The sequence below is a fragment of the Pteropus vampyrus genome, unplaced genomic scaffold (genome assembly GCF_000151845.1).
Source record: "Pteropus vampyrus isolate Shadow unplaced genomic scaffold, Pvam_2.0 Scaffold215, whole genome shotgun sequence".
NCBI lineage: Eukaryota > Metazoa > Chordata > Mammalia > Chiroptera > Pteropodidae > Pteropus > Pteropus vampyrus.
This window is the reverse complement of record NW_011888996.1, coordinates 3,239,091-3,266,771: the sequence shown is the minus strand read 5'-3', so window position 1 is coordinate 3,266,771 and position 27,681 is coordinate 3,239,091. Positions and strand designations below refer to the sequence as shown.

The window sequence follows — 27,681 nt, the reverse complement described above, 5'->3', positions numbered from 1 at the left end:
TGCATAGATGTTATAACAATAACTCTTTCCCATAATGTACAGTATTATAATTTGGACCATAGCTTATTTTATCTATTGTTAATTTTTTATTTAATGTTTAAAACATTTACTCTTTTCTAAAAATATAATTGCATAGTCCGCCCTTATCTAGTTTCACTTACCTCAATTTCAGTTACCCACGGTCAACCGTGGTCCTAAATATTAAATGAAAATTCCAGAAATAAAGAATTCATACGTTTTAAATTTTGCGCTGTTCAGAGTAGCTCTTTTCGATGTAGCCGTACTGAGATGTAGCTCTTTCCGATGTAGCCGTACTGAATCATTCCTTTGCACAGTGTATGGAGGTGGGGAACAGGAGAGAGGGGGCGACACAGACACAGAGACAGACATGCCACATTCATATAACTTTCATTACAGTATATTGTTCTGTAATATTTTGTTAATCTTTTACTGTACCTAATTTATAAATTAAACTTCATCATAGGTATGTATGTATGGGAAAAAACATAGTATGTACAGTTGACCCTTCAACAACACAGAAGTTAGGGGTGTCAACACCCTGCACAATCGAAAGTCCATGTATAACTTTTGACACGCCCCCCAAAACTTTACTACAGTTATTCCTCTTTATCTGTGGGGGTCTGGTTTCAGGACCCCCATAGATACCAAAATTTGTGGATGCTCAAGTCCTCTATATAAAGTGTTGTAGATCAGTGCATACAGTCAGCTCTCCACATTCTCGGACTCCCAACCTTGAATTGAAAACAGTACAGGTATTTATTGAAAAAAATCTGCTATAGGTAAACCCGCGTTGTTCAAGGGCCAGCTGTATAGGGTTTGGTGCTATCTGCAGTTGCAGGCATCCACTGGGGTTTTGGAATGTATCTTCCATGGATAGGGGGAAACTACTGCATTACTTTAAATAAGATTTTTACAGAACCAACATTTAATTGTATGTTATTTCCAAGGTTTGGGGAGTGGTGCTTTTTGCTTTAAGGATGAGTGTGGATTCTCCTGTGAATATTTGAATGAGACTGACTTTTTTCTACCCCTTCTGTGCTCCATTCAACTTTTTAGTCTATCTGACAGAGTTTAAAATGTTTAGTTTAATAGCGTAGATGTATCTTGCCTAATTTATTTATACTGGTTTTCTGTTCAGAAGTATTCAGGCTATTCTCACATTCTAAACTCACTACTGCCTCTATCTTTGCTGGTGTTGTTCTCTTCCACTCCTTTGCCTCATGATAATCTTAATTTCTTCTTAATATGAATAGCTGTAGTAGATGCCTGCTGTTATTACTTTGTTTGGACCACCGTTCTCTTTCCCCAGTGCCAGTATATAACCGGTTTCCCAAGTTTAGTTCATAATCTGGTATTTTATGCAATCTTCCCTCACTTGTTGTAAGTAGATACATGAAGTAAGCTGTTGAGTTTCTACTTGTTTCTCTCAGAGGTTGAGCATTTTTAATAAATGACTCGAGTTAAGATAAAGAAAGCATGTTTTTCAAATTTGCAGATATAAAGAAGAAATGAGGGATAGTAAATGTTATTAAATGGCAGAATACGGAAAATCTTGCAGGATGAAGCAATAGGTTGTATCCAGGAAGATAAAATTAAACATATATTAGGTTTGAATAGTTTCCTAGCCTTACTCCCAGAGAAAGAAGATAGGTAGGGCAGTCAGTCTTGGGCAGAGACATGGATTAACATCATCAATATTAAAAGCATTTAGGGGTTTTGGTTGACAATTCTATATGCAGAAAAGTTAATGTGATTTAGGGTCGCTCATAGACATATTGTAGTATTTTGTGGATAATATGTAGATTTGACTTAACTGACATAAAGTGAATGAATAAACATTGTAGGCCTATTTTGTGTTAATGTTTATGTTCCAGGGCACTTAAAATTGCATTTCTTTAGAATAAGAAGCACTTACATTGAGTAAATTTCTGATAGCATTCTCTATTGTCAAAAGTTTTAAAAAGGTAGACGCTTTAAAGATATGTTCTAGGATATATTCCTTTTTATGTAGTTCAGTTTGAGATATTTCCTTCCTTATGCTTTTCCTGATCTCATCAATTGTACTAGATGGCTAGCACTCCATTAACCCATACGTGGGGCCACATATGCCTCCTTCACCAACACAGCACCCATCACCTGTGTGAGCTCTTCCCTCAGGGTGGCTTGGTCCCTTGCCTGCCTTTTATAGTTCTGTGCTAGAGACAGTGCTGCTGTTTTTTCCTTCTTAATCACCAGCTAACCACTGCAGAGAATATCAACTTTGTTAAAGAAACTTTGTGGATTTGTTATTACTGAATTATTTTTTATATATATTAGCTTTTTTTCTGTATTATTCTAGATGTTGAATTTAGTATAGTGTTCAAAGTTAGACCCACATTACTGAATACCACAGATGGTAGAAAATGCTCTTTAATCTATAGCTGTTGGCTACTTTTTAATACAGGATGATGATGGTCTGGTTTTTCATTTTATCTAAAGAAACCACCTTTACTCATTAAATGCCTTCTATTCCCATTCTGTTTCAGTAATGACTTGATTGATTGTGTCACCTGTGCAGTAGTTGAAAATGGATCTGAGTACACAATTTCAGGACTTCCCTGCCTCCTTGTAGATCATTTAGCCGTATGTAAGTGATTTAACAGTCATGCAGTCAGGATTTTTAGAGTAAATAATTTCCATCTCCATTACTGTATCTTCGTATTTATGAACACTTGCAGGAACATAATATTCTTCAGTTAAATTTATACAAGTTAAAAAAAAAAATCAGGCTAAAAATAAATACAGTTTTAAAAATCAGGCTAATTTAAACCTTTAGAGACTTCTATTTTTATAATGGTGAATGAATAGTTTTTAATTTAAAATACTTGCTATTCATAAAGTGTAAATGTAGCGAGGAATTGAGTTTTTTTGTAAGAGTGCAATCTGATTTCAAAGTATTTTATGTAAATTTTAACTTACATAAGCTTTTTGTTTTTTAACATATATATATATATTAGTGAGTAGAGTGCAAAAGAAATAATAAAACAAATCTCTACATAATAGACTATAAGAAAATGATGAGCGCCAACTCCTAATAAGGTATTAAAAAATTATTACTTCTTTAGTTATGAGTATTTTTTCCTATCACGTAATAGTTTAGATTGATTTAGGATTACAAATACTCTTTTTATGCATGCATGTATCAACTAAATCAAAAGTTTTATTTACTAATTTATAACTGTGATAAATAAAAAAAATTGATTTTAAAAGAATCTTACATTTTTAGGCAATATGCATACTCCATGTTAGCAGCTCCAGAATAAGACATTTGAGCTGGTGGGGAAAACCATTCCCATGCAGGAGTGCTGTCCTCACTTTCACCAGAAAATGTACTTAAATTAAAATTTCCAAGTGTGAGAAATCTGAAAGGAATGAAAAATGCTAGTCATTAAGTTTAGGGTGTTGGTAGTGTTGCCCAGAATGAAGCTCAGGCCTCATGTTCTGTAGCCACTGTGTGACCTACCCAAAGGCATCAGTGTGTTCTTCTCTCTTTTTTTCCTTCTCTCACCTTCCCTTTCCTGCTGTCCCCTCCCCTGCCATCCTCTCTTCTCCTATCCCATCCTCTCCCCCCTCCCCCCTGCCCCCTTAACTAATTGGCCCATGTTTAGTTTACCGAATGTCATCTGGACTCAGTAAAAAGCAAGTGACCTGCATTGAATTAGTGTAATTGTAATACAAACAGAATATCGCATAGTTTTGGTCTTATACAGGAAAAGAGAAAGTTGGAAAGATTTTTCTGTTTGATAAATAGAAACTGAAGATATGGGGATCCAGACCTGGTTCATACTTGATTTTACCTTTCATGTCTTTTTGTAAGATCAGTATTTGGACTTTTAGGCATTTTTCCCCTATAAAAAAATATTGGTTTCCCTTTGAAATTTACTATGAAAGAAGTTTTTTTTTTTTTTAAATGTTACAAATGAAGTATATTAAGTCATGGATCTAATTCCTCTTTAATCTTAGCAAGTTAGCATTGTCCAAAACGAAAGTACTTTCCTGCACTACTAGGGTTGTCAGGAACTTGGCATATTATTTTGCTTTTATCATGACTAATATTGCAAGGCCCCTTCAAATGCTATTTTATTAATTTTTTTATAGTTTATATTTATTACATTCTGTTTCAGAGAGGCAAGAGCTACATTTGCCAAGGGAAAAAAGAGCTGAAGAATTTTGATGTCATTTTAATCATATGTTTAAAATTTTAACCATGTGACTTCGATCTTACGATTTAATCACTTAATTTGATTTTGAAAGTGTCATTTTAAAATGGAGTTACTTGGCAATCTGAAATTCATATTCTGCATAATTTACATGCTTATATTAGGAGGCTACTGAAGGTCAAGGACAATAGCTGTAGACGGGTTAGGTTTTCCTATCATAATTTCAGAGAACTTTGTACTTTTTGTCTTTAATGTTTATTTATTGAAATGTTTGTGATTTCGTTTTGTTCGATGTCTGTCCTCCGCACTAGATTGCATATCTCAAGGGAGCAAGCACTGGGTCTTGCCTTTTATATCTGGTATTCTTCAGTTCCTAATATAATGCCTGGCATATAATAGGCAATAAATATTAGTTAAATTATGTAAAAATGAATAAGGAAATTATTTTGATTAGTATTTAATTAAAAAATCTATTATTTAAACAACAATCACGTACTGAACAATCTAGTAATTGTTAATATAGTGTAATTGCAATGGTAGAATCCTGGCTCTTGTATTTGCTGGTTTTATCACCTAGGGCAAATTTGACCTCTCCATATCTCATTTTTTTCCATATGTAAAGTGAGAATAATTATAGTCTTTATCCTGAGTTGTTATGAGGATTAAATGAAATGATTAATGTAAAATCCTTGGGAAATGCCCTACAAATGTTGGTTGATATTAGATCATTGTTGTTCTTTTACTATTTTAGAGGTACTCTGGAATCATGGAAGGAATGTGTGGCTTTATTAGAGTGAGTTTTATTAGAGAAACCTTCAAAGAATAGGTAATGTTCTAAAAACATATTGAAAGATGAGTAATTAGACAATGGCTCATAGGCAAAGGGATCTATCTGTAAGCCATGCCAAGAAGTTTGTACTTTATTTTGTATGTGTTGGGGAAAGACTGGTTTGAAGTAGGGGCTGATATGCACTGCAGATTTATATTTTAGAAAGTCTGTTTTGCAAGTAGTGTGGAAGAAATACACCAGAGCCAGATAGAGCTGGCAAGTGGATTATTGTGACCTAAAATGATATGTCCATTTTTTATTGTCTTTGAGTAAAAATTGATATAAAAATTAAGTAATTATATAGATAATAGTAATTCTCTTCATTATCATATTTTATTATAATTAATAATTGCAGATAGCACTTATTGCTTACCATATACCATGAGCTTTAATATTTATCTCACTTAATCCTTATAGAGTTACTGTAAGGTAGTTGCTCTCAAGATGTGGTCCCTAGACCAGCAGTATCAGGATCTTCTGAGCACTTGTTAGACATGCAAGTTCTTGGGCCCCATTTCAGGCCTATTGAATCTGAAACTCATTGGCTGGGGTTCAGCAATCTGCATTTTTAACAAGCTTCCAAGGAATTCTGATACATCGTATCAAAGAAACTTTGCTATATGTATGTATTTTTACAAATGAGAAAATTGTGTTTAGTGATGTTAAGGGGTAAGATGTTCTAATAACATATTATTAATCCTCTAGATTTTATTATATTAAAAATAGTTTATTGAGTTTCTGATCAGTAAACTCGTTTTCTCCTACTCCTATTCTAAAATTAAGAATATTTTCTTATAGAAAATATGTTGTCTTTAGATTAATTTAGTGAACCAAAAATATTCCGTATCTGTATCTGTAGAGAGGCAATATAGCTTTATGATTAAGAACATCAGTTTTAGAATTACACTGTTTGGGTTCATTTTCCAGCTCTATCCTTTCTTTGCTGAATATTCAAGGACAAATTATTTAACCTCTCTATTGCCTCTGTTTTCTGATATGCAAAATGGAGTAATAATCTGCATTGTGTTTTTATGAGGATTAAAAGAAATAATTTTTGTAAAGCTACTTAGACTTGCCATATACATTGTCTACATAGGATAGCTATAATACAACAGAATTATTACTATATGTAATATGTAAGTGCATCAAAAATTACATAACAAAATATTTAAAAAATAGTGCTAAGATAGCTTAAGCACAGGATGTTTACCATTAAAAAAATATTGGTTAAATGGCTTTTATGCACCAGAACTTTAAGGGCTCATTTTTCTCTCTCCTGGTTTTAGTAGAAGGGCATTCTTCTTTCTTTCTTGTCTCCCATCCTCTACCCATCACTCACCTCCTTTCTGTTATGGAACTTTATAGGCTAGGTTCTTTGTATATTAAAAAACAAATTTCCTTTGAGCTCATACTGCTCTTGACTTGCTGCCCTGCCTCACACCCTCCTTTCAGAGCCATCTGTGAAAAGACTGATGGATACTTGCCGTCTCCATTTCCTCACTTCTCTCCCATTTACCCCTGAACAGACTTTAGCTGTTTTTTCCCCACCACTCTGCTGAAATTGTTCAGTTTTACTTCTGTTTGGCATTGGTAACCATTTTCTTTTTCTGAAATCTCTTTCTTCATTTGATTTCTAGGATAACCTCTATCTCCTGGGTTTCATCTGTGTCTTGAGCTCTAGTTTCCTTTCTAGTTATCTACTTAGATAATTATCTTTTCTGTGCTGTCATGAGACACTTCAAATCTATTTTCTCTGCTTTTCCCATCAGGCTTGTTTTACCTTTGTATTTTCTCTCTTGGTTAATGGCACTACGGTCCATCCAGTTGACACATTGAAAATCTGGAGAGCATCCTCCCTCTGTTCAATCTTTCACCAGTAATCAGTCATAAAGTCCTGTTGATACTGCCTCCTAAATTTCTTGCAATTTCTTTCCTTCCTGTCCAACTCCTCTGCCACTGAGCTAATTCAAGTTCTTATTCACCAGTTCCCATCCATGTTACTTCCTTACTGTCTCTCAAATACAATCCCTTCTTTCCATATGCATCTTTATCTCCTGATTTCAGACCTCATAATTTTTCTTGTGAATTTCTGTAGTCTCCTGTCTTAATAGTGTTCAGTTTCACCCCCTCTTTCTCCAAACTATCCTTCATGATACTGCTAGATTGATCATTCTAAAATGAAACAGATTATATTACTCCCTTAACATCGTCCCATTAAAAAGCAATTTCTTTCATTTGTCTCTATGTTAAGAGCCAAACTCTTAGGGTGTTATATAAAACCCTGGCCTCTGCCTGGCTCTTTAGTCATCTGTCCCTCTTTTTTAAGCCTTACTATTAGTTGTAGATACTTTAGGTTCTTACCCCTGCCCTCTACTCAGTGTTACTTCTCTCCATCTGCGTTTTCTCCCATCTCTCTTCTACACAGTCTAACCAGGGACCTTTCCCTCTGGGCTCCCCTAGCACCCTGTACACTCCAAGATCATAGTATTGATCTTACGCTACTATAGTTTCTTTGACTTTTTCACTAGATCATGAATTTATCGACAGCAGCATGTGGAACTTCTGTTTTGTGTCTTCATTGTGTAATACAATGGTTTGTGACAGTAGGTATAAAATAAATGGTTAATGCATATACATAAAAATTTTGAGTACATAATTTTTATTTGCATTTTTTAATAACTAGGAAGGTTGAGGTGGATATGTATCTATTATATGTCACTGAATTTGGAAAAACCTTGAAAGGATAGAAGAGCATTCTCTCTCTTTTATCAGTTAACAGCTTGAGTGCTACCATGTGTTCAGCCTTGGGTGAGATACTGCATGAATGAAATCAAAAGAAATAAAAGGGAAAGACTTGTGTTATAATTTTCTTTTTGACAAAATATTTCTTTAAATAATCCATTTCATACTCATAATTCATCATGTTTTATTTTTAGTCTACTTTAATTTTAGGGAAACAAAATAGAAATCCTTTAGGTTAACATCTAAAATGCTAATTTTGAACTTTACTGAGTATAGCATGGCACTAGTCCAATACAATCTGTTAAAAATTTTCCTCTGGGTCAGATCTAAGTTGAGAAGAATGAGGTAACTTTAATGTGAACCCAGATTGTACTTCAGTCTTTCTCTCCAGTGAGTTGCCAGATTCACAATTCCATTTGTATCTGGAATTGGGGAAGCTGAGTTTAACATGGATTTTTGCCAACGATAGCAAATCTGGGCACGATAGTCTTGTTCTCTGTGCTTAATTATATAGTTTTATTATAAAGTTCTTCACATGTTTACTTGGAGGCACCTCTCATATATACTTTATTCTTTTGCTAGTTAATCATTTACTGTCAAGTCTTTTCTGAGAAGGCCAAGCTTACATTTTTATGCATTACCATTAGCTATTCAGATCTGCCTTTTTGCTAGATTTATAAATTTTAAAGCTATGCAGGTATATTAGGGTCATTACAAATAAATCTCTTTTTAGAAATTGAAAATCTTAGTGAAGCTGAGAGACTGAGTTTGTTACATATTAATTCATCCCATATTTATTGAGTGCCTGCTCTGATATATTTTAGGCACTAGGATATAGCAGTGAATGAAACAAAGTCCCAACCTTTTAGGTGCTTATAGTAGGGGAGAGAATAAATTACACACATAAAGCTATAACATATCAGGTGCTGATAACTGCTATAAAGAAAAAATAAAGCTAGATAAGAGGGATATAGCATGATAGGAGTATTTGTGATTATATATAGGGTGGCCAAGAAAAGCTTGTCTGATAAGGTGACTTTTATTAGAGATTTATAGGAGCCAAGTAAATGATCCATGCAGATTTCTGGCACAAAAGTGTTCTAGTCAGAAGAAATTGATGTGATAGTATGTTTGGTGTTTAAGTCAGTGGTCCCCAAACTTTTTGGCACCAGGGACCGGTGCTCCGATGAGAATCTAATGCCTGATGATCTGAGGTGGAGCTGAGGCGGTGATGCTAGTGCTGGGGAGTGGCTGCAAATACAGATGAAGCTTTGCTCACTTGCCTACCACTTACCTCCTGCTGTGTGGCCTGGTTCCTAACAGGCCACGGACACCAGTCCGTGGTCCGAGGGTTGGGGACCCCTGGTTTAAGTAACAGTGAGGAAGTTTCTATGTCTGGTAAGAAGGGGAGAGAAGTAGAAGATGAAGTCAGACAAATAGCAGAAGATCACATCACTTAGAGCCTTCATAAACCATGGTGAGCTCTTTAGCTTCCACTGTGAGACAGAAAGCCATTGGAGGATTTGGAGTAGAGGATTGATATGGTCTGACATATGATTTAAAAGGCTTATTCTTTGCTGAGAAAGGATTGTAGCAGGGCAAGGATAGAAGTAAGGTGAACAGTGAAGAGGTTACTTCTTCAGTAGATTAGGTGCGATGTTGGTGACTTGGACCAGGGTGGTGTAAAGGTAGAGATGTTCAGAGGCAGTAAGATAATAGATATATTTTGTATGGTATGTGAATTATGTCTCAAGCTGTTATATAATAACTGATAAATGAAGTTGGAAGGATTTAAAAATAATGAAATAATACTATTGTCACCTCTGTTTTTTAATGATACTCTTAAGATTTGAGTCCAAGCCACATAGCCATTCAGACGTAGAGCTGAGACAGAATCTTTTCTGTTTTCCTCTCTATCTTTTCTCTCTACATTCTATACTCTTACATTCTTTTATTTAACATTTATTGAGAATCTGCTGTATACTAAACATTGTAACCAAGAGTATAAAATATATTTGGAGCTATAATCATCTGGATTTGGTGACCAAGTGACTGAAGTTTCCAGTGTGGGAGGCTGATTGGGTGGTGATTGCAAGAGAGAGAAGGACTCCAGGAGGAGCAGATTTGGTAAGAGCAAGAAAATCTCTCATCTCCCACATAGGCTCCCATGTGGTCTTTGTCTTTTCCTAGTTAATATTGCTTTAAAAGAATAGCTTATGGGCATTGCCTTTACTTTGTTACTATACATATACTTTCTTTTAAATGTATTTAAATTTGTTTCTTTATATTTATCAGACATCACTTATTGCCAAATTCAGTGGCCTCATATCAGCCCTCATCTTACCCATGTGCCCCTAAAGCAGGGTCCTTTTCCTGTATAGGACCAGATGGTAAATATTTTAGTCTTTTCAGGTCATATGGTCTCTGTTGCAACCACTCAACTCTGCAGCCATAGACAGTATATAAAAGAATGAGCATGGCTGTATTCTAATAAAACTTTATTCACCAAGACAGGTGACTGACCAGATTTGGTATGTGAGCTAAAGTTTTTCTGATCTCTGTTCTCAAGCATTTAGTTATTTAGTTGTATTTTTACCTTTTTGCGGGGAGAGGGGATGAGTTTCTCTTGTTCAGTGATACTTTTTTCCTTTTTCTCTTATTTAATGGAACCTCTTCTGTAGTCATGTATTCAAGTCATTCTATCCATGACTATTTTCTTGCTTTATATTTAGGTTTCTCTTCAGGCTTTTAGGTTGCGGGCCCTCTTTCTCTACTTCTCACAGGAAATAACTGAGGCCGAAGGGTTCTACTAGTAGAATGCCCTTGACCTGATAGATGGCTATGATACAATGTTTCAGGATCGATAGTTTCCTAATGTAACCATTCTGCTGTCTTCAGTCTCCCACTCCAGCATGCCTGGAGGCCTGCACATCTGAAAAATGCCTTTAAATTAGAGTGCATTCCCAGCTGCTGCGGGTGCCTTTTCTATGGTTTACTGCCTAAGGAAAGTTAGAGGAATGATGGACTTCTCCCTTAAGGGAGGTACTGAAAAGGAGCTCTTTGTGGGAAAACGACTGCACATGCTCCTTTTTCTTTTTCACAACTTCAGAACAGGGGGAAAAGCAAATTTCCTTGCCCTGAATTATCCCTTTACACTCTGCCTGAATTTTTGCCGAGTAGATTTATTTGGATTTATAAGTGAAATACCTTGGGAGGTATAAGGATAAGTAAGAGTTATTATTCATCCTTGCCTTAATATGGAGTGGATTAATCAGGTTGCCTTTCTATTATTGAACTGAATCGTACTCAACAATCAAAGTTTTGATGGGTGACACGGAGAGAAGAAAAGTTAGGAAAATAAGAGAAACACGGAATTTAGGGCTTTTTCTGGAGGGTACAGGGAGCAAATGGCCTGGGTTTTAGGGCTTGTAGAGGAGGGGTTGGAAGAGAAAAGGGAACTCTGAAGGTGGGCAAGGCAAATGTCATTTTGAAAACCTGCCTGCTTTTCAGATCCTTGCCCTTCTTTCCTTCTTTGCTACCTTTCTTTATCTTTATCTATAATGATGAAGAGGAGAGTGTGTGTGTGTGTGTGTGTGTGTGCGCGCGTGTGTGTGTGTGTGTGTGTGTGTGTGTGTGTGTGTGTGTGTGTGTGTGTGTGTGTGTGTGTTGGGAAAGGGACAGGAGAAGAGGCATGAAGGAAAAACCAGGGGTGGTTTGTCAGTAACTCTCACATTAGCAATAAGTAATTTGACTTGTCTAATGATGTGCTGTTTAGTTAGTAACAGATCAGGACTATTTAGTTTTGTTTACTTTTATTTCATGTTTTTCTGTTGTGTTAAGTATGAGAAGTAACTGCCGACTTTCATTCTTAACTCTTTTCCCATTTGCCCTGAGATTACTCATGGATTACGGTACTAACCCTACCCCCAAAGTTTGCCATGAAATCTTGCTTTTATTATTATTTTCACATCTCTCTAGTATATCGATAGTCTTTGGAAACAAATGACATCATTCTATTTATAGCATTCTATTTTTAGTAGTTTGATCACTGAAAATGTCAAATCCTAGAAAACAGCATTCCTATGTCAACCGCACTTTTTTTTTTTTTCTAAATGGAAAAAGTGTTTAACAGTCTTCTCAGAAGGTTTTGATTCTAATTTCCCATCTTTCTATCTTCTTGCTTTCTTAAAATTTAATTGATCTTCAACTCAGGCCATTTACTTTATTTTTCCTCTCATTTTCTAGCTTGACAGTTTGCTCTCCTGTCTAGCCGAGACTCTGCCCTATCACTTGACCCCCTTTCTTGTCTTTTGGCTAGAGAGAGAAGGCTGTTGTTGAGGCTCCTTTTATTTGTACTGTTGGCTTTTTCTGATTGTTGACTTCTGCAGCTTCATGTCTGAGATATATGAAGCAAATAAAAACGAAAATCAAAAAACAAAACACACAAACCAGGACCTCACCACTGATGTTTTTTGGGCCTCAAGGTCCTTATCTGGTCTGCTTTCTTTCTACCTTTTAGAGTCTTAGGTTTGTCTTATAAATCATGTCTGTGGATTTTAGTTGTACTTAGTGGATAGAGAAAGTATATCTACTCCATCTTCTGGAAGCAGAAGTTACACATAATTTTTAAATGGCAATGGCTTTCTAGTTGATGGAATTTTAGGTAAAATACAAAACAGTGCGATCTCTCTCCCTCCCTCCCTGCTTTTCTCTCTCTCTCTGCCGTAAAGGAAACTGGTTTGTGTTGCCTAGGGAGCTGGCTACTGAATGAATTTTCATAGTGTCCCCCCTTTATTTATGAACCCTGGGTCTCTAAAAATGGTGTGTTTTTTATACTAGTGCTAAAGTTCTAAGAGTAGTGGCGGTTTGGAAGTAGATACTGTGGGTCCATATTGCTTGCTTCATATAGTGATTTGACCCTGGCTACATCTTAGACTCATGTAGAGCGTTAAAAAAAATACATACATAGGCACTTTCTAGATCAGATTCTTTGAGCTGGGTCCCGGGGATGATTCTAATACGTAGCCAGTGGTGAAAACAGTTGGCTGAGTGTTTGGCATTGGTGGTTGCTTGTGCATTTTAAGATTTCCTTAAAGAATATGGAACTAGAAACTGATACATGAATATTTTCATCATTTTCATTAATTTTTGGTAGATGCTGATGAGTTATTTATTTGACTCTCATGTTTGACCTAAGCAGTAGATTAAAGCACTTTTTTTCTAGGCAAGGTTGAAGAACTATGTGGACAAATTTTTTTTACCTTCTAAAACACCATTTAATTCCTAAATTGTCAAACTGAATTCCTGAGATCTGTTGTTTCCGAGTACAGATTTTCTACATTTTCATTTGTGTTTCTTGTTTTGTTCTTCATATGTCTTTTGTTAATTAATTTTAGTTTTCTTTGATTGTAATTTATATTGATTTCATTCTGTAGTACCTATTTTTGTTAAATTGATTTGTACTGGACATTATACAGTTTTGGGGCCAGAGCCTCATTTATTGTGTGGCACTTCTGTTATTTTAGGACTAGCTTATTGTTTTATTCAGTCACAGGAACTTTATGTTGACCGTTGTTTGTTCAGCTTTTATCTAGTTCTTAGTATCCATTTGGGTTCATAGGCCTTTGTGTAAGCATCTGCCTGAGTTTTGCAATCTCCATTAGATATGATTGTGGATTGAGTGACATGCTGTTTATAATCAGCATTACCTTTTTACATTTTGCTGTGTTTTGATTACTTGATTAATTGTCACAGATTCTGTGATAACCTAGTCTTTGCATTTTGATGGTCAGCTGTGACATCCTTTTTTTGTTCTAGTCAGGATGATTTTATTCCAAACAGTAATTTTGAGGTTGGCATGTCCGTAGGTACTAGACGTGGGTACTAGACCATGGGTCTAGTACCGTAGGTAGTAGACGTGGGTAACTAGAGTCTTTGCCCAGAGCTTGTGCATTACAAAGTTCCTACTCCGGCCTTGCTCTGGCCCTGCTACATTCCTATGCCAGAGCCTGTGCTGTCCTTTCCTACATCGTGCTCTGGGTACCCAAGATCCCAGAATTCCCTGTTCAGGTGGCCTTGAGCCTGTGCAGGCATCTTTTCTGGGATCATCCTCATGAGGGGTAGACAAGAGACAGCTATTGCAGGGCTGGCTAGTGGTGGTGGTGGGCCATTGAAATGTGGCTAAGATGTGTGTTCTGGGGTGTTCATGAGTCAGGTGGGAAGTTAAGCCATGGATACAGGTCTCTCTTTTTTTGCCCTAGGCCCCACAAATGGTAGCAGTGGACTGGGTATGACAGGAATGGGTGCTATTGGTTTACTTTGGATTGATTTGAATTATTGTTGTATTGTGGTAAAGGTATTACTGCTGTTTCATATAGTGGTTTTATCTTTTAATAGCATTTCATATTCTTGTAAACTTCATGTCCTGGAAACTATTACCAAGTAAGAGAAAACTGCTAATGATTAGAATTAATTTATTTCTCTAATCTTAGTTAAATTTATAGGAAGTGACATTTCATAAATCTTTGTATAGAATTTACTTTTTCCTCCTTTTTGTAATCATATTGTTTGTTTCTGTATTGGAACATTTTAGTACATTCCAGATAATTATTTGGTTGGGAGTATTGATTTCTCCTTCTGCCTTTTAAAGCTCTGATGTAATTTGCTTTTATTTCTACAGTAATTTATTTTGAAAGTTTTCTTCTAGCTTCTAGATTTCATCATGCTTCTGAAATTGTTTTGATACTGCATGCGGTTAATTTGGCTAAGATGTATCAACTGTTTCTAACATTTTATCTTTCCTTAAGTTTTTTGACTGTACAAGCCAGTTAATCAGCCTTGTTGTTTAATATGTTTTATTTATGTTTTATAGTAAATCTTCCGTTTTCTCTAAACTTTTATTGTTGGTCCAATATTCATTCATTCACAATAGTCTTACATTTCATTTTTTTACAATGTGTAAATATTTATTATATGGTACTTATTTTATAGCTAATGCAGAGTAGAGTATATATTATACCATATTATGGGTGAGATATTTAAATAGCTGAGGTAAAAATTTTATGTTTTAAATAGCAGCCAAATAATACTCCTTTTCAGAGGAGGTACCATATTATTTAAAATGCCCAGTATTATTTAAAAATTAAGCATTAAAAGTCCTTATCTCCAAACTTACTTAACATTTATAAATACTATTGATTTTTTTTTTTTTTTGGCTGGGTACAGTGAACTTTATTGATGGTGTGTGACAAGGTAGGGTTCTCTGAGCCCCTCCCCTTCTTCAGGAGGTCTGGGATGGAACTTGGAGGGCAGGTGATTCTCAGTGTGTTGGGGGATCAGTTTGGGGCAAGTACTCCCTAGTAGCTGAGGGCCTCTCTTCCTCTCACTGGGACTGGTGGTCCAGGGGACTCTTACTCCTTGGAGGCCAGGTAGACCATATGGTCCGTCACCCTGTTGCTGAAGCCAAATTCATTGTCATATCAGGAAATGAGCTTGACAAAGTTGTCACTGAGAGCAGTGCCAGCCCCCCAGATTTGAAGGTGGAAGAGTACATGTCACCGTTAAAGTCGCAGGAAACAACCTGGTCCTCAGTATAGCCCAGGATGCCCTTACAGGGCTCTTTGATGCCTGCTTCACCACTTTCTTTATGTCATATTTGGCAGCTTTCTCCAGGTGGCAGGTCAGATCCACAACTAACACTTTGGAGTTAGGGTCATAGAAGGCCATGCCAGTAATCTTCTCATTAGCTCAGGGATGACCTTGACCACAGCCTTGGCAGTGCCAGTAGAAGTAGGGATGATGCTCTGGGCAGCTCCTCAGCCATCATGCCACAACTTCCCAGAGGGGCCATCCACAGTCTTTTGGATAGTAGTGATGGCATGGACTGTGGTCATGAGTCCCTCCACAATGCCAAAGTTGTCACGGATGACCTTGACCACGGGGGGTGGGGGGAGCAATCAATTGGTGGTATAGGAGGCATTACTGACAACGTTGAGAGATTTGTCATACTTCTCATGGTTCACATCCGTCGCAGACATGGGGGCCATCCTAAGAAGGGGCAGAAATGATGACCATCTTAGCTCCACCCTGCAAGTAAGCCCTAGCATTCTGCTAGGTAGTGTAGACACCAGTGGACTCCACAACATACTCAGCACCAGCATCACCCCATTTGATGCCGGTGAGATCTCACTCTTGGGAGATGGTGATGGGCTTTCCAATGATGAGAGGCTTCCCATTCTCAGCTTTGGCTCTGCCTTTGAACTTGCCGTGGGTGAAATCATACTGGAACATGTAGACCATGTAGTTGAGGTCAATGAAGGGTCATCGATGGCAACAGTATCCACTTCGCCAGAGTTAAAAGCAGCCCTGGTGACCAGCACCCAATACAGCCAAATCTGTTCACTCTGACCTTTACCATGACCTTCACTATCGTGTCTCGGGGTCATGGCTGGCTCTGTGCAAGAGGATGCAGCTGCCTGTCGAATGAGAGGAGCAGCAATACTATTGATTTTTAGTCACAACTCTTGGTAAAGCCTTTTTCTCATCACATTATTTTGAGGATATATGACCTAATCTGCTCTGTTACTGGCAGGGAACTCTTCTTTTGCCAATGTAGAAATTTAGGTTATTAATGAAGTATTATGAACATAATGTTTCAGGAAAGTGTATATTCTCTGAGGAAAGTCAGTTGACTATCCAGAGAAAGTCACAGGGAATAGCATTCATCATTTAAAACTGATCTATCAGCACAATAAATTTTGTTTGTTTGTTTGTTTATTTATGCCTGCAGCACCTGGTATTCCTAGGCGGTCTTCCATCCAAGTACTAACCAGGCCCGACCCTGCTTAGCTTCCAATATCAGACAAGATCGGGCACGTTCAGAGTGGCATGGCCGTAGACACAGCACAATAAATATGAAACTGTCTCACAGGTTGGACTTAAATTAACAAAGTTCACTGGTATACAAACCAGAATTCCAATTTATTCCTTTAAAAAAGATATTTAATTCTCATGCAAACAGGAATCATTTGATTGTTGGTTCTCAGTTTTACTTGAGAACCCAAATTTTTGTCAGAAGGCTACCAGGTGAACCAGAATAAGGCAGTTATTTGGATGATCTTATCGGCTGCTGTCATCAAGCTGTGATTATCTTTGTCTACCTTATGAATTTACTTGTTGCGAGAACCAGATACATTCTTCAGTGAGCCAGGGCGTCTTTTCTTAGTATTGGAGACACACTACCAATTTCATTTTTCTAGATTTCTCTTTGATGTTTTATACACCGTTTTCTTTCAGCTTTTTTCAGATATAATAGAATATGGTTACTTAGGGGGGAAAAAGCATACTCTAAATTATATCTATGTTACCATTTCAAATATGTAAAAAAAATTCTAAACATAATAACGATTAAAAGTACACATTGAAAAGTGAAACAAGTTTGACTTCGTTGTGGTGCTATTTGTTGGTGGACATATGTAAAATAGGAGAAAGTACTTGTATTAGTTTTTATAATTTACATTCACTATAGAATGGCAGTTTTTAAACTTTTGAATCTGAGCACCCCTTTCCACTCTTAAAAATTGAGGACCCAAAGAGCTTTTGTTTAGGTGGGTTCTATTTATTAATATATGCCATATTAAATATTAAAAGTGAGAAAAGTTTAAATGTGTTTATTAATTCATTTAACAATAACAATTTAATTACATGTTAAAATAAATAATATATTTTTATTAAAATAACTTTTCTCCCAAAAAATATAATGAGTGGTTGACCTAGTGAAAGATAGTCGAATGTCGTTTCTGCATTCATTGTTTCGATTGAAGTATATGTAGTTAGAAAAGGGAGAGGTGTATTTTAATCATTTTTTTTTCCTGATAATTGTGGATATTCTTCTCTGATATTACACTGAAACAGTGGTTAGACTACATTTCTCATCATTCCTTTCATACCCAAGATCTGGCTGTTAGATTAAAAGTGTTATGTTGGACTTTTAGGAAGGCTGGCTAGAGAGCTGACTAAAACCCTACCTATATTGCTGGTCCCCCTACCTCCTCCCTGCTGTCTGGTGAGGATGTGATTGCTAGTGTTCGAGCAGCCATCTTAGGTAACTTGGAAAGTGAGGCAACATTCCAATGGCACTGATATTCTAATTCAATCATTGTGTATTTATTAGTTCATATGTTTCTATAAAGAACAGCTTTTCTTAAACTCTCCGTTTAAAGACTATCACTACAGACTAATTGATTTTAATTTTATTCAGTATGTTATAATCAGTTATAGTCATTATTACGATCGTGATGATGCTCAGTTATCTTAAAGTTTGGCTAGTCTTGTGTCCTTTTGACATGTTCTCTTAATCTTTGAGTGCTTCCATACTTTATGGTCCTACAAGATGCCCCAGGCTCTTTTGTAGTTTCCCCATCCCAGCCCTGAATTAAGTTGTTTCTTCAAGGAGCACACGTTTCTTTTAGTGGGGAGTAACATTTTACAGACTAAGATCTGGGGAACAGGTGTGCTCATTGCTGTAGATTTTCCCTGTCATTGGATGTGTCTGGTGCCGGGAATTGATGTTTTGTGCAGGGAATTGATTGCTTCTCATTGATTTCTCAGATCCTTTGAGCCAGTTATAACTCATCCATTTACTTTTCTGTTTCCAAAATTTTATTGCTATCATATATGCTACTGTCCCTCTCTCTTTGGACTGTAAGTAAGCCTCCTTAAGAATTTTATAAAAAATTCTTAATGTGCTTATTTAGTAGGATTTTTGGAATGGAATTGAGGGTAATTGGTATGTTTAAGTTACCATATTTAACTAGAAGTCTTTATATCAACACTCAAAATAAATTTAATTTTTTTATTGCACAAGTAACTATGCTTAATGTTGTGGAGGATACAGACTTCATAGACACTGTGTCTTCAAGTAGTTCCTTGTTATCCAGGACATTTAGAATGACTTTATAACTAATTGGAGTACAAATTAAAATATTGAAGGTGCTAAAATTGAGGCATATGGAGTGCTAGTATTTGCCTTGTATTTCGTGTTCTAGAATGGTGGTGCTCAGTGGCTGCATGTTAGAAACTTGGGAGACAAAAAATACTGTGCCTGGTCCTTACTTCAGATCAGTTAAATCAGAATCTTTTGTGGGTGGAGCTGAGTTCTACAGGTTATGAACTTCTTTTGACATGATTCAATTAATCTTGAAGTGATCCCTTTCTTTAAGGGCCAATAAGATACTCCAGGCTCACCTTGTAATTTCCCTGCCCCACACCTGAAAGAAGTCTATTTCTCTCATAGACCCCATAGTATTTTCAGACCTCACACCTTTGAACATGGCTGTTCTTTTTTCTGTGCTTCATTAATTCACTCATTCTTCAGGACTCAGCTCAAGTCTCATTTTTCTTCAGACAGCAATTTGAGCTAAGCCATAATGCCCATTGTTCAATTCTATTTTAGCACTTACACTATTTCTTTGAAATTATTTGGTGTACATTGTCCTAGCCCTAAGCTTCTTGAAGAGGTTCTTTTATTGTAGGTATGGATACATTTTATGTGCTCAGAAAAGTTAGTTGAACTGATTACTACACTCAGGAATTCTAACTTGGGAGATCTGAGGGAGAGTGGAATGATAAAGATCCATAAGTGATGGCTCTTGTTCACTTTTGATTTCTTCTGTAGCCATGTTTTATGAATATTTTTGAATTCTCTTAAAGGGACATTTTCAGTTTTGAAAGATGGTTAAGATTTTATTGAATACGATAAAAAGTATTGAGATTTAAATTATGCTTGTGTGAAAGGTAGCTGTAGGGGCAGACTGGAATAGGCAGTAACTTAAGTAATGCTTTTATTTATTTTTTGAATTAAATGTATTGGGGTGACATTGGTTCATAAAACTATATAGGTTTCAAGTATAGAATTCTATAATACATTGTTTGTATATTGCATTGTGTTTTCACCACCCAAGGTCAAGTCTCCTTCCCTTAACATATATTTGAACTCCCTTTATCCTTTACTATTCTCCCTACCCCTCTTTCCCTTTGGCAGCCACCATAATGTAGTCTGTGTTTTTGTTTGTTTGTCTTGTTTGTTGCTTTCAGTTTTATATCCTATATATGGGTGAAATGTGAAATCATATGGTTCTTGACTTTTTTTGACTGACTTATTTCACTTAGTGTGATATTCTCAAGACCCATCTCTGGTGTCCTTCAATAGGTGAATGGATAAAGAAGATGTAGTACACATATACAATGGAATATTACTCAGCCATAAGAAAAGATGAAATACTGCCATTTGCGACAAGCAATGCTTTGAAGTGAAGCCTTTGTTCCATTACAAATACAATTTTTAAAAGTTGACTATACAGTGGGCCTTATAATACATTTTTAAAATTGAATCTTATGCAATCTCATAGTTGTAAATTGCTATTCTGAGTTTTTGAGATTCTGTACCATCTTTCAATCTTTATTGCTGCATACTTGTCATTTTTATGAGAAGTAACCATTCCGTACTATTAACTTTATATTCTTACTTTCACTAAGTATTTTACATGTGTTAAATCATTTAAACTACCCTATGAGGTAGGTACCATTATTATTCCCACTTTTCAAATGTGGAAAGAGGACATAGAGAAGTAAAATAGGTCAGATAGCTAGCTACTCATAATGGTGGTGTTATTGTACCCAGTGCCATCTAGAGCTCAGATTCTAGAGCTGGTTCTCTTATTCACTTTGCACTGCCAGGGCACCAGCTACACTCCTTTGAATTTGGTCCCTAGGCAGGCAAATTGGTCTTTATTGGCTAGATTAATGATTACTGAAGTTCCTGCAACTGGAGTGAATTGTGAGGTCATACTTAAGATACTTTAACCCTGTGCTTACTGTAGAAACTGCGCTCTTGAGCAATTTTCACTGTAAATTTTACTATTCTCTTAAAAATGTCTATTTCAAATTTGCTTTTGAGGGAGTGGTGATAAAAATTTAGATTTATATTTTTATATTAACAGCTAAGCAGGCCTTTTACACTTGGTTTTACTCAAGAGACCAAGAAGCGATTGGTTGGCCTTTTGATATCCTCCCCTCACCTCTGTCTCCTTTCCATCTCACAATTTAATACTTGTCTACCTAGGACTTAACTACTACATTGCTAGGCAATCAGAGTGCCAGAGTCTTTTAGACCCAAAAAGGAACCCGAAAAATATCTAGACCCACTTCTTCACTTATATGAAAAAATTGAGGGTGCACAGTGAGAGGATGATTTGGGACTTCAGCCTGTTACTTTGACCTGGGTCAAGTGTTGGCTTCGTTCCATTATACTGTTTGCTGTCTTATTTATAAGTCTTTTAAAAATTATTTTTACTACATATTCTTTTCAGAAATTATATATATATTTTTGACTTAATAGTTTGCTACCTATTATATTTTCTCTCAGGAAACAGCTATGTTTGTTTAGTTTTTGAAGTTTTTTAAAGTGCTTTCTCATCCTTTATCTCATTTATTTGTTACGAAGATAACCTTTTGCTCATACACCTGAGGTTCTTGGGTAGTGGCACAGATTTCCTTGTTATTCTGGTGTGTTCATTGTTTCTGCACATTCACAAATCCTTAACTTCAGAGACATGCGTTGACTCACTCCACTGAGATTATAAAGTTCAGGTATTGCAGTTTCCCAGCTCTAGCTCTTTCCACAACTTCTGGGTGCTCCTGGAGTCTAAGGCATGAAATTCCAGGCATGAAGATAATTAGTTGTTTTGAAACATTTACATTTTTTGGCTTCTTAAGACAAATTGTGATCAGAGAAGTTCTTTTTATAACTTAATCAGAGGTTCAATATGTAGTTAAGCAACACATTGTGTAGAAACAAATACAAGGATAATCATAGCATTTATTGTACTAACATTCTTAAATCAAAATGGTGTTAGAGATAAGATAAATTATATGGCTGTAATGTGCATCCATGTGATTTGGTTGGTGAGAAGGAAGGGAGTGAATTGTTAGTCTAAGGCTAACCAGTGATTGCCAGACTTTCTATAGCAGAGGCCTATTACCTAATCAACTCATGCAAAATCTGGAGATTCTTAAGAGGATCCTCTGTGATTCATGATTAGGTTAAATTAGTTGAAAAAAGTAAAGTTTGTGAGAAAATCTGTCAGTTTGTTATTGATTATCTAACCTAAAAAAAATGGAAATAGAAGGTATAGTGGGTTTCCTGGAGACTTTAAAGTCTCTACATTTTTGTAGATCATATGTTAAGACTCATTTGAACTGTATGCAGTTCTGTGCTTGTTTGAGAATAGGATGTGAATATTTTAGGATCACTTTATGATAGTACTGTGTAAATAAGAGTTAGAGTTAAGCTTTTTATCCTTGAGTTTCTAATAGCTACTGCTGAGGCAAGCCTTATATGTTAAGATTATCTGAAGATAAGACAGCAACTCATTGTCTCAAAGTTCAAAGGAGAGCATTAGCTTCAAGGACATAAATCACTGTGTTGTTATCCATCAGTTTGTAACAGAAGTGCAGATGAACAACATTTATCTAGACAATCTAGTATCATTTACCTGCCCTTTGAGGTCTCTCTGTGTAGGGGCTTATGTAGGTGCTTTGCACTGTTTTGTAGAGCTGTCTGAGGTGAATTAGGTTATTTACAGAAGCATATTTTCTAGCACTCCGTTGCTGTCTGTTTGTTTTTCTCTGTTTGTTTTTTCCCCCACAGGTTGACTATGAGCTCTGTGAGTCCGAGAAATCTATCATATTTTAACATCTGTTATAGCAGGGCTTACATAGTTAGATACTTAAAGAGACCATCAGAAAAAGTAGATAATTGAGCCAGGATAGGTGGGGCCCATCTGAAAAGGAGAACATACATCTTGGGTAAAATCAGTCTAAATCCATCACATTCTTACCTTGTGGGAATGTAAGCGCCATGTTGCCCAAACAAAATATCTACTGATGCTGTTTGGCCTGTAGCCGATCAGTTTGCTACTTCTTTATTAGAATATAGTTCTGAACACACAGGAAGTACTTGATAAATACTTGTCATTTGATAGATGCTTATTGTCATAAAATTAGCTGCACTCCTTGTGAAGGACTGTCTTAAATATAATACCTGTAATATGATGTAAGATGTATAAGACCTTCTGTTAAAGGATTTTTCCTTTTTGAAGAAGATGAATCCAGTATTAAAGAGATTAACTCTTACCCCAGAATCAATAGACTTGGATATTGAATCTTCAATGCTTTGTCCACAGAAAATCCTTTGGATCACTTCCAAGTAAGAAACCTGTGGTAACACATTGTAGTGAATTGCTGCATATTCCAAGGGCTTTCAAAAGAATGATATAGTGAATTGTTAGAATACTTGCGTGCTTTTTGAAATTAAAGTGTATTTTTTTTATTTCTTGAATTCTGGAGTAATCATTCATTCTTCCTTTTTTCTACCCTTCCCAAACAATGTCGTTAGGATGTACTTTTGGTTCTTTCTTTGTAGTATTTCATACCTCATTTCTTTCATTTCCTTCCTGTAGATACTATCTTAGTCGAATTCTTTATTTTTCATCTTGGGGCATCTACGCTAGCCTCTAACTGCTTTTTTTAGTTCTATATTTGGAGTGTTTCCAGGTTTTTAATTAAAAAAAAAATCTACTTTTGGGGTCATAAACTCTGATTAAAAGCAAAAACAAACATAAACACACACCGGAAAAAATAACTTCTTTCAGTTGTACACTTTCTTGCTGATGAAACTCCACATTCTACATTCCTTTTCTAATCTGTCATTTTGTAGTCCCTTTCAGGGTAACCAGCTTGTTCTCTGCTCCTCCCATCAGCCTTATTCCTTGCTTTCGCTTTTCCTTATGCTATTTCTTCTAAGGGGAATGACCTCTCTTCTTTATGCCTTATATCATTTCTTCTTTTATTGTACTATTCTTTAATTCTTTTACTGCTTGTTCTTTTATTACCAGACTAGGTTACAAGTAGTAATTGTATTTCCTGCTGCATCTCTGAGCTCCATATAGTGCCTAACACCATACTTTGCAGTGAGTACTCAACAGATATTTCTGAACTTGATTATTACTTTTTATTTTCCCTCATTTAAGTTTTTTTAATTGTGGTAAAATTTATGCAACGTAAAATTAACCATTTTCAAGTGTACAGTTCTGTAAAATCAAGTACATTCACATTGCTGTACAACAGTCACCACTATCTGTCTCCAGGATATTTTCAATTTCCCCAGCTGAAACTCTGTGCACTAACTTCCCAATGCCCCCTCGTTCTACAACCTCTGACAACCACCATTTTATATACTCTCTATGTCTATGACTTTGACTACTCTAGGTACCTCATCTAAGAAGTACCAGTGCAATATTTGTCCTTTTGTGACTGGCTCAAGTTTTATCTATGTTGTAGCGTGTGTCAAAATTTTCTTTTTAAATTTGAATAAATATTTCACTGTGTATATATGTACACACACACACACACACACACACCCACCCACCCACCACATTTTGTTTATCCATTTATCTGTCTATAGACACTTGGGTTGCTTCTACCTTTTAGCTACTATGAATAATGCTGCTATGAACATGAATGTATACATACATGTTATTTCTAGTCCCTGCTTTCACTTCCTTTGGGTATATACCCAGAAGTGAAATTGAGTGATCATATGGTAATTCTATGTTTAATTTTTTAAAGAATTGCCATACTGTTTTCCATAGCAGCTGCACCATTTTGCATCTCTACCAGCAATGCACGAGGGTTCCAGTTGCTCCACATCCTTGCAACCACTCGTTATTTTTATTTTCTGTTTTTATTTTTTTTAATAATAGCCCTGATAATGGATGTGAATGGTATCTCGCTGTGGTTTTGATTTGCATTTCCCTAGTAATTAGCGATGTTGTGTATCTTTTCATGTGCTTATTTGCCACTTGTAAATCTTCTTTGAAGAAATATCTTTGAATTCTTTGCTCATTTTTTAATTGGGTTGTTTGGTTTTATTGTTGTTGAACTATAAAAGTTCTTTCTGTATGCTTAGTATAACCCCCTTTCAGATATATGATTTGCAAATATTTTCTCACATTGTGGATTGCTTTTTTACTCTGTTGATAGTGTGCTTTGATGCAGAAAAGTTTTAAATTTTGATGAAGTCTAATTTATTATTTCTTTTGTTGCCTGGATTTTTGGTGTCTTATCCAAGATATGATTGCCAAATTCAGTGTCATGAAGCTTTCCTCCTAGTTTTCTTCTAAGAGTTTTGTAGTTTTAGCTCTTATGGTTAGGTCATTGATATGTTTTGAGTTAATTTTTGTATATGATGTAACATAAGCATCCAAATTATTTTTATTGTATGTGGCTATCCAGTCTTTCTAGCATCATTTGTTGAAAATAGTATATTTTCTTTATTGAATAGTCCTTTTCTTGTTCATATTTCATTGAATGATCTTCAACTTAGTGACTGACAGAGTTGTAAGTTTTAAGACATTTCCTCTCACTGTCTTAAAGGCTCAAAACTTGCTTATGCTTTCTTACTCACTTAGAAATATGAGAAGGACCTGAGAAGACATATACATTGGAAACAGAATCATCATTTATTATCTCTTTATCCTCTTAGTAGCTGTTTGTTTAGATTTAGCAACTCTCTTTGCTTTGTACTTTACCTTCTTGTTTCTTGAAACATAGTAGAAGCATTAGAACGCTATCCTAATCTTTTAAATAAAGGCCCTTTGGTATGCCCGAAATATTGTTTTTAAGTCACTTAGTCTCTCTGAGCTTTTAATTCCTTTTCTGTTAAATGAGAAGATTGAGCTATATGATCTGTCATATATTTTTCACTCTGGAAATTCTGTGATTCTAGAGACTTGTGAATGGCTTTTTGAACAGTTACTAAAAAACCAGTGGAGAGTAGAACACTTTTATTATATCAAAGGAATCCTTAAAATTGATATCCCCCAAAATATTTTGTCTATAGTTTTGGCGTTTTCTCTATATACTAACAGAAGATTTAAGCATAGCTATGATTAGTTTCTCTTTTCTTTCAGTGGTAAAAAGTTTAGTTTCTAAATATTATCGTAGTTTCTAGTATTACCATTTTAATTTTCTTTATGCATTAAGGAGAAGGGACATAAGTTTGTGGACCTGAAATTTGTTTACTCATGAAGAGAAAAAACCACTAAAAGCCAGGTGGAAAAATGAGGAGAGAACAGAGACAGACACATCTCTCTTCAGGAAAGTCAGAGAATTCTGCAGTCAAGAAAGGGTTTTTGGGGTGTTTCACCCCTGAATATGTCTTCGGGAGAACCACATTTGTATGCTGCATGTACGTGTATTTTTAAGACTGCCAAAAAGCCATTTTTTTCCTCGTTCCACCTGTTACGTTGATTGTATAATTGTATATACTCACCTACTCAACTGTAGTTAAGTATAATATTGCTGAATTCACTTTACTTTGTAAAATTTTTGCCATTGCCGTGTTTGCCTCTTGCCTTTTTTATAATATGTAGAAATGAAAATGAAAATAGCTAGTATTTATTGAGTACATGATACATTTGGTTTACATTTATTGTGTTCATATCTTTTCTATCTTTTCAAAGAAAATGATATTTTAGTGATGGCATTTTATCAGGATCTATTCTAGATGCCCAGGAAAGGAGTTAATTCATTACATACAGTGATTTCCTAAGAACTTTAGGGATTAATTCTCTTAGTTGAAAAAGTGTGGCTGGATAGCTAAGAGGACAGAGATGACAGGGCAACTTTTTAGAGCTTTTGAATTGTGAACTTTCTGGATGTACTGTCATCAGTACTAAATTCATTAATACCAAATTAAATCTTTAGTGGTGAATTTAAGTAGTATATTAGTTTTAAAACTTTTCATTTGGAATCCTGACTCATATTTTGAAAGAGAAATAGAAAATTTTGGTCCTATTAAGTATTATTTCAAATAAGAGGAATGATTTTATTTATATGTAAATATTCTGGATTGCAAAAGCAAATTGGACTGCTGCTAGCCATTTTGAGCAGTGAGAAGTAAATCTGGCACACAATAGCAAAATTTGGGGATATATCTCTTTAACTAGAGACTGTCCATAGTTTGGTGAAAGGTTTAGAAATGCAGCCTTCTTTGGAGACTGATTAAAAATAATAGGTAAAATAAAGAATGATGTGCTCAATGAGCTACAATTCAAATAGAGGAAATTTAATGGGAAATGATTACATTAGTAGCAGATGGACTTGCTTCCTGAATTGCATTCTTACTGGAAATCCTAGAACAGCTTAAATTTGTTTTTCAGATTGGGAGTCTGATAAAAAGGTAGATGAAGAGATTTGTTTATTTGGTGTGCTATTGTGATTCTTACCATGTCTTTTGGGTATTTAATTTTTACTAGGCTATTTTTATGATTCCTACAAATCCACCACCAACATTCAGGAAACCAGAACTTTGGTCTGATGATTTCACCGATTTTGTTAAAAAGTGCCTAGTGAAGAATCCTGAGCAGAGAGCTACTGCAACACAACTTTTACAGGTCAGTGCTTATGCTGCTAAAGGAAGAATATATTCTTTATATTTTTTAGCTTTCTGACATTGACTGTGAGTTTTGCTAACTGATTTCTAACTTCCCAGGAAATCATGGGTTGATAGAGCACACACATGCACATCCACACCCAAACCCACTGCCCCATTCTTTTCTGTAAGTATGTTTTGTCTCATTTTTTTTTCTTTTTCCTAAATTCAGTATTCTTTCTTTTCTCCTTTTTTCTGTTTTGTTGTTGCTATTGTTGTAGTCAATTTTTTCCCCCTAAAGTTGTTTTAAAACAAAACTTCCAAGGGTTCTCATTTCAGAAATGACTTATTTCTCGTGTTTTTTTCCTGATGTATTATTCCTTGACCCAGCATCTCTT

The 27,681-nt window shown here is 35.6% G+C and overlaps 1 protein-coding gene and 2 pseudogenes across 4 annotated transcripts in view; 1 reads left to right on the top strand and 2 right to left on the bottom strand.

The window, feature by feature from the left end:
- STK3 (serine/threonine kinase 3) overlaps positions 1 to 27,681 on the top strand; it is a 277,085-nt gene that overhangs the window by 124,096 nt on the left and 125,308 nt on the right. For 3 of the 4 annotated variants that reach the window (XM_023538226.1, XM_011372913.2, XM_023538228.1), the window contains one exon: positions 27,168 to 27,305. The exons of the other annotated variant lie outside the window; for it this stretch is intronic. In XM_023538226.1, coding sequence (XP_023393994.1) covers positions 27,168 to 27,305 — 138 coding nt within the window. The remainder of the gene's footprint in view (positions 1 to 27,167; positions 27,306 to 27,681) is intronic. 4 annotated transcript variants of the gene reach the window in all.
- LOC105300611 lies at positions 15,201 to 16,207 on the bottom strand (annotated as a pseudogene).
- LOC111747225 lies at positions 16,571 to 16,689 on the bottom strand (annotated as a pseudogene).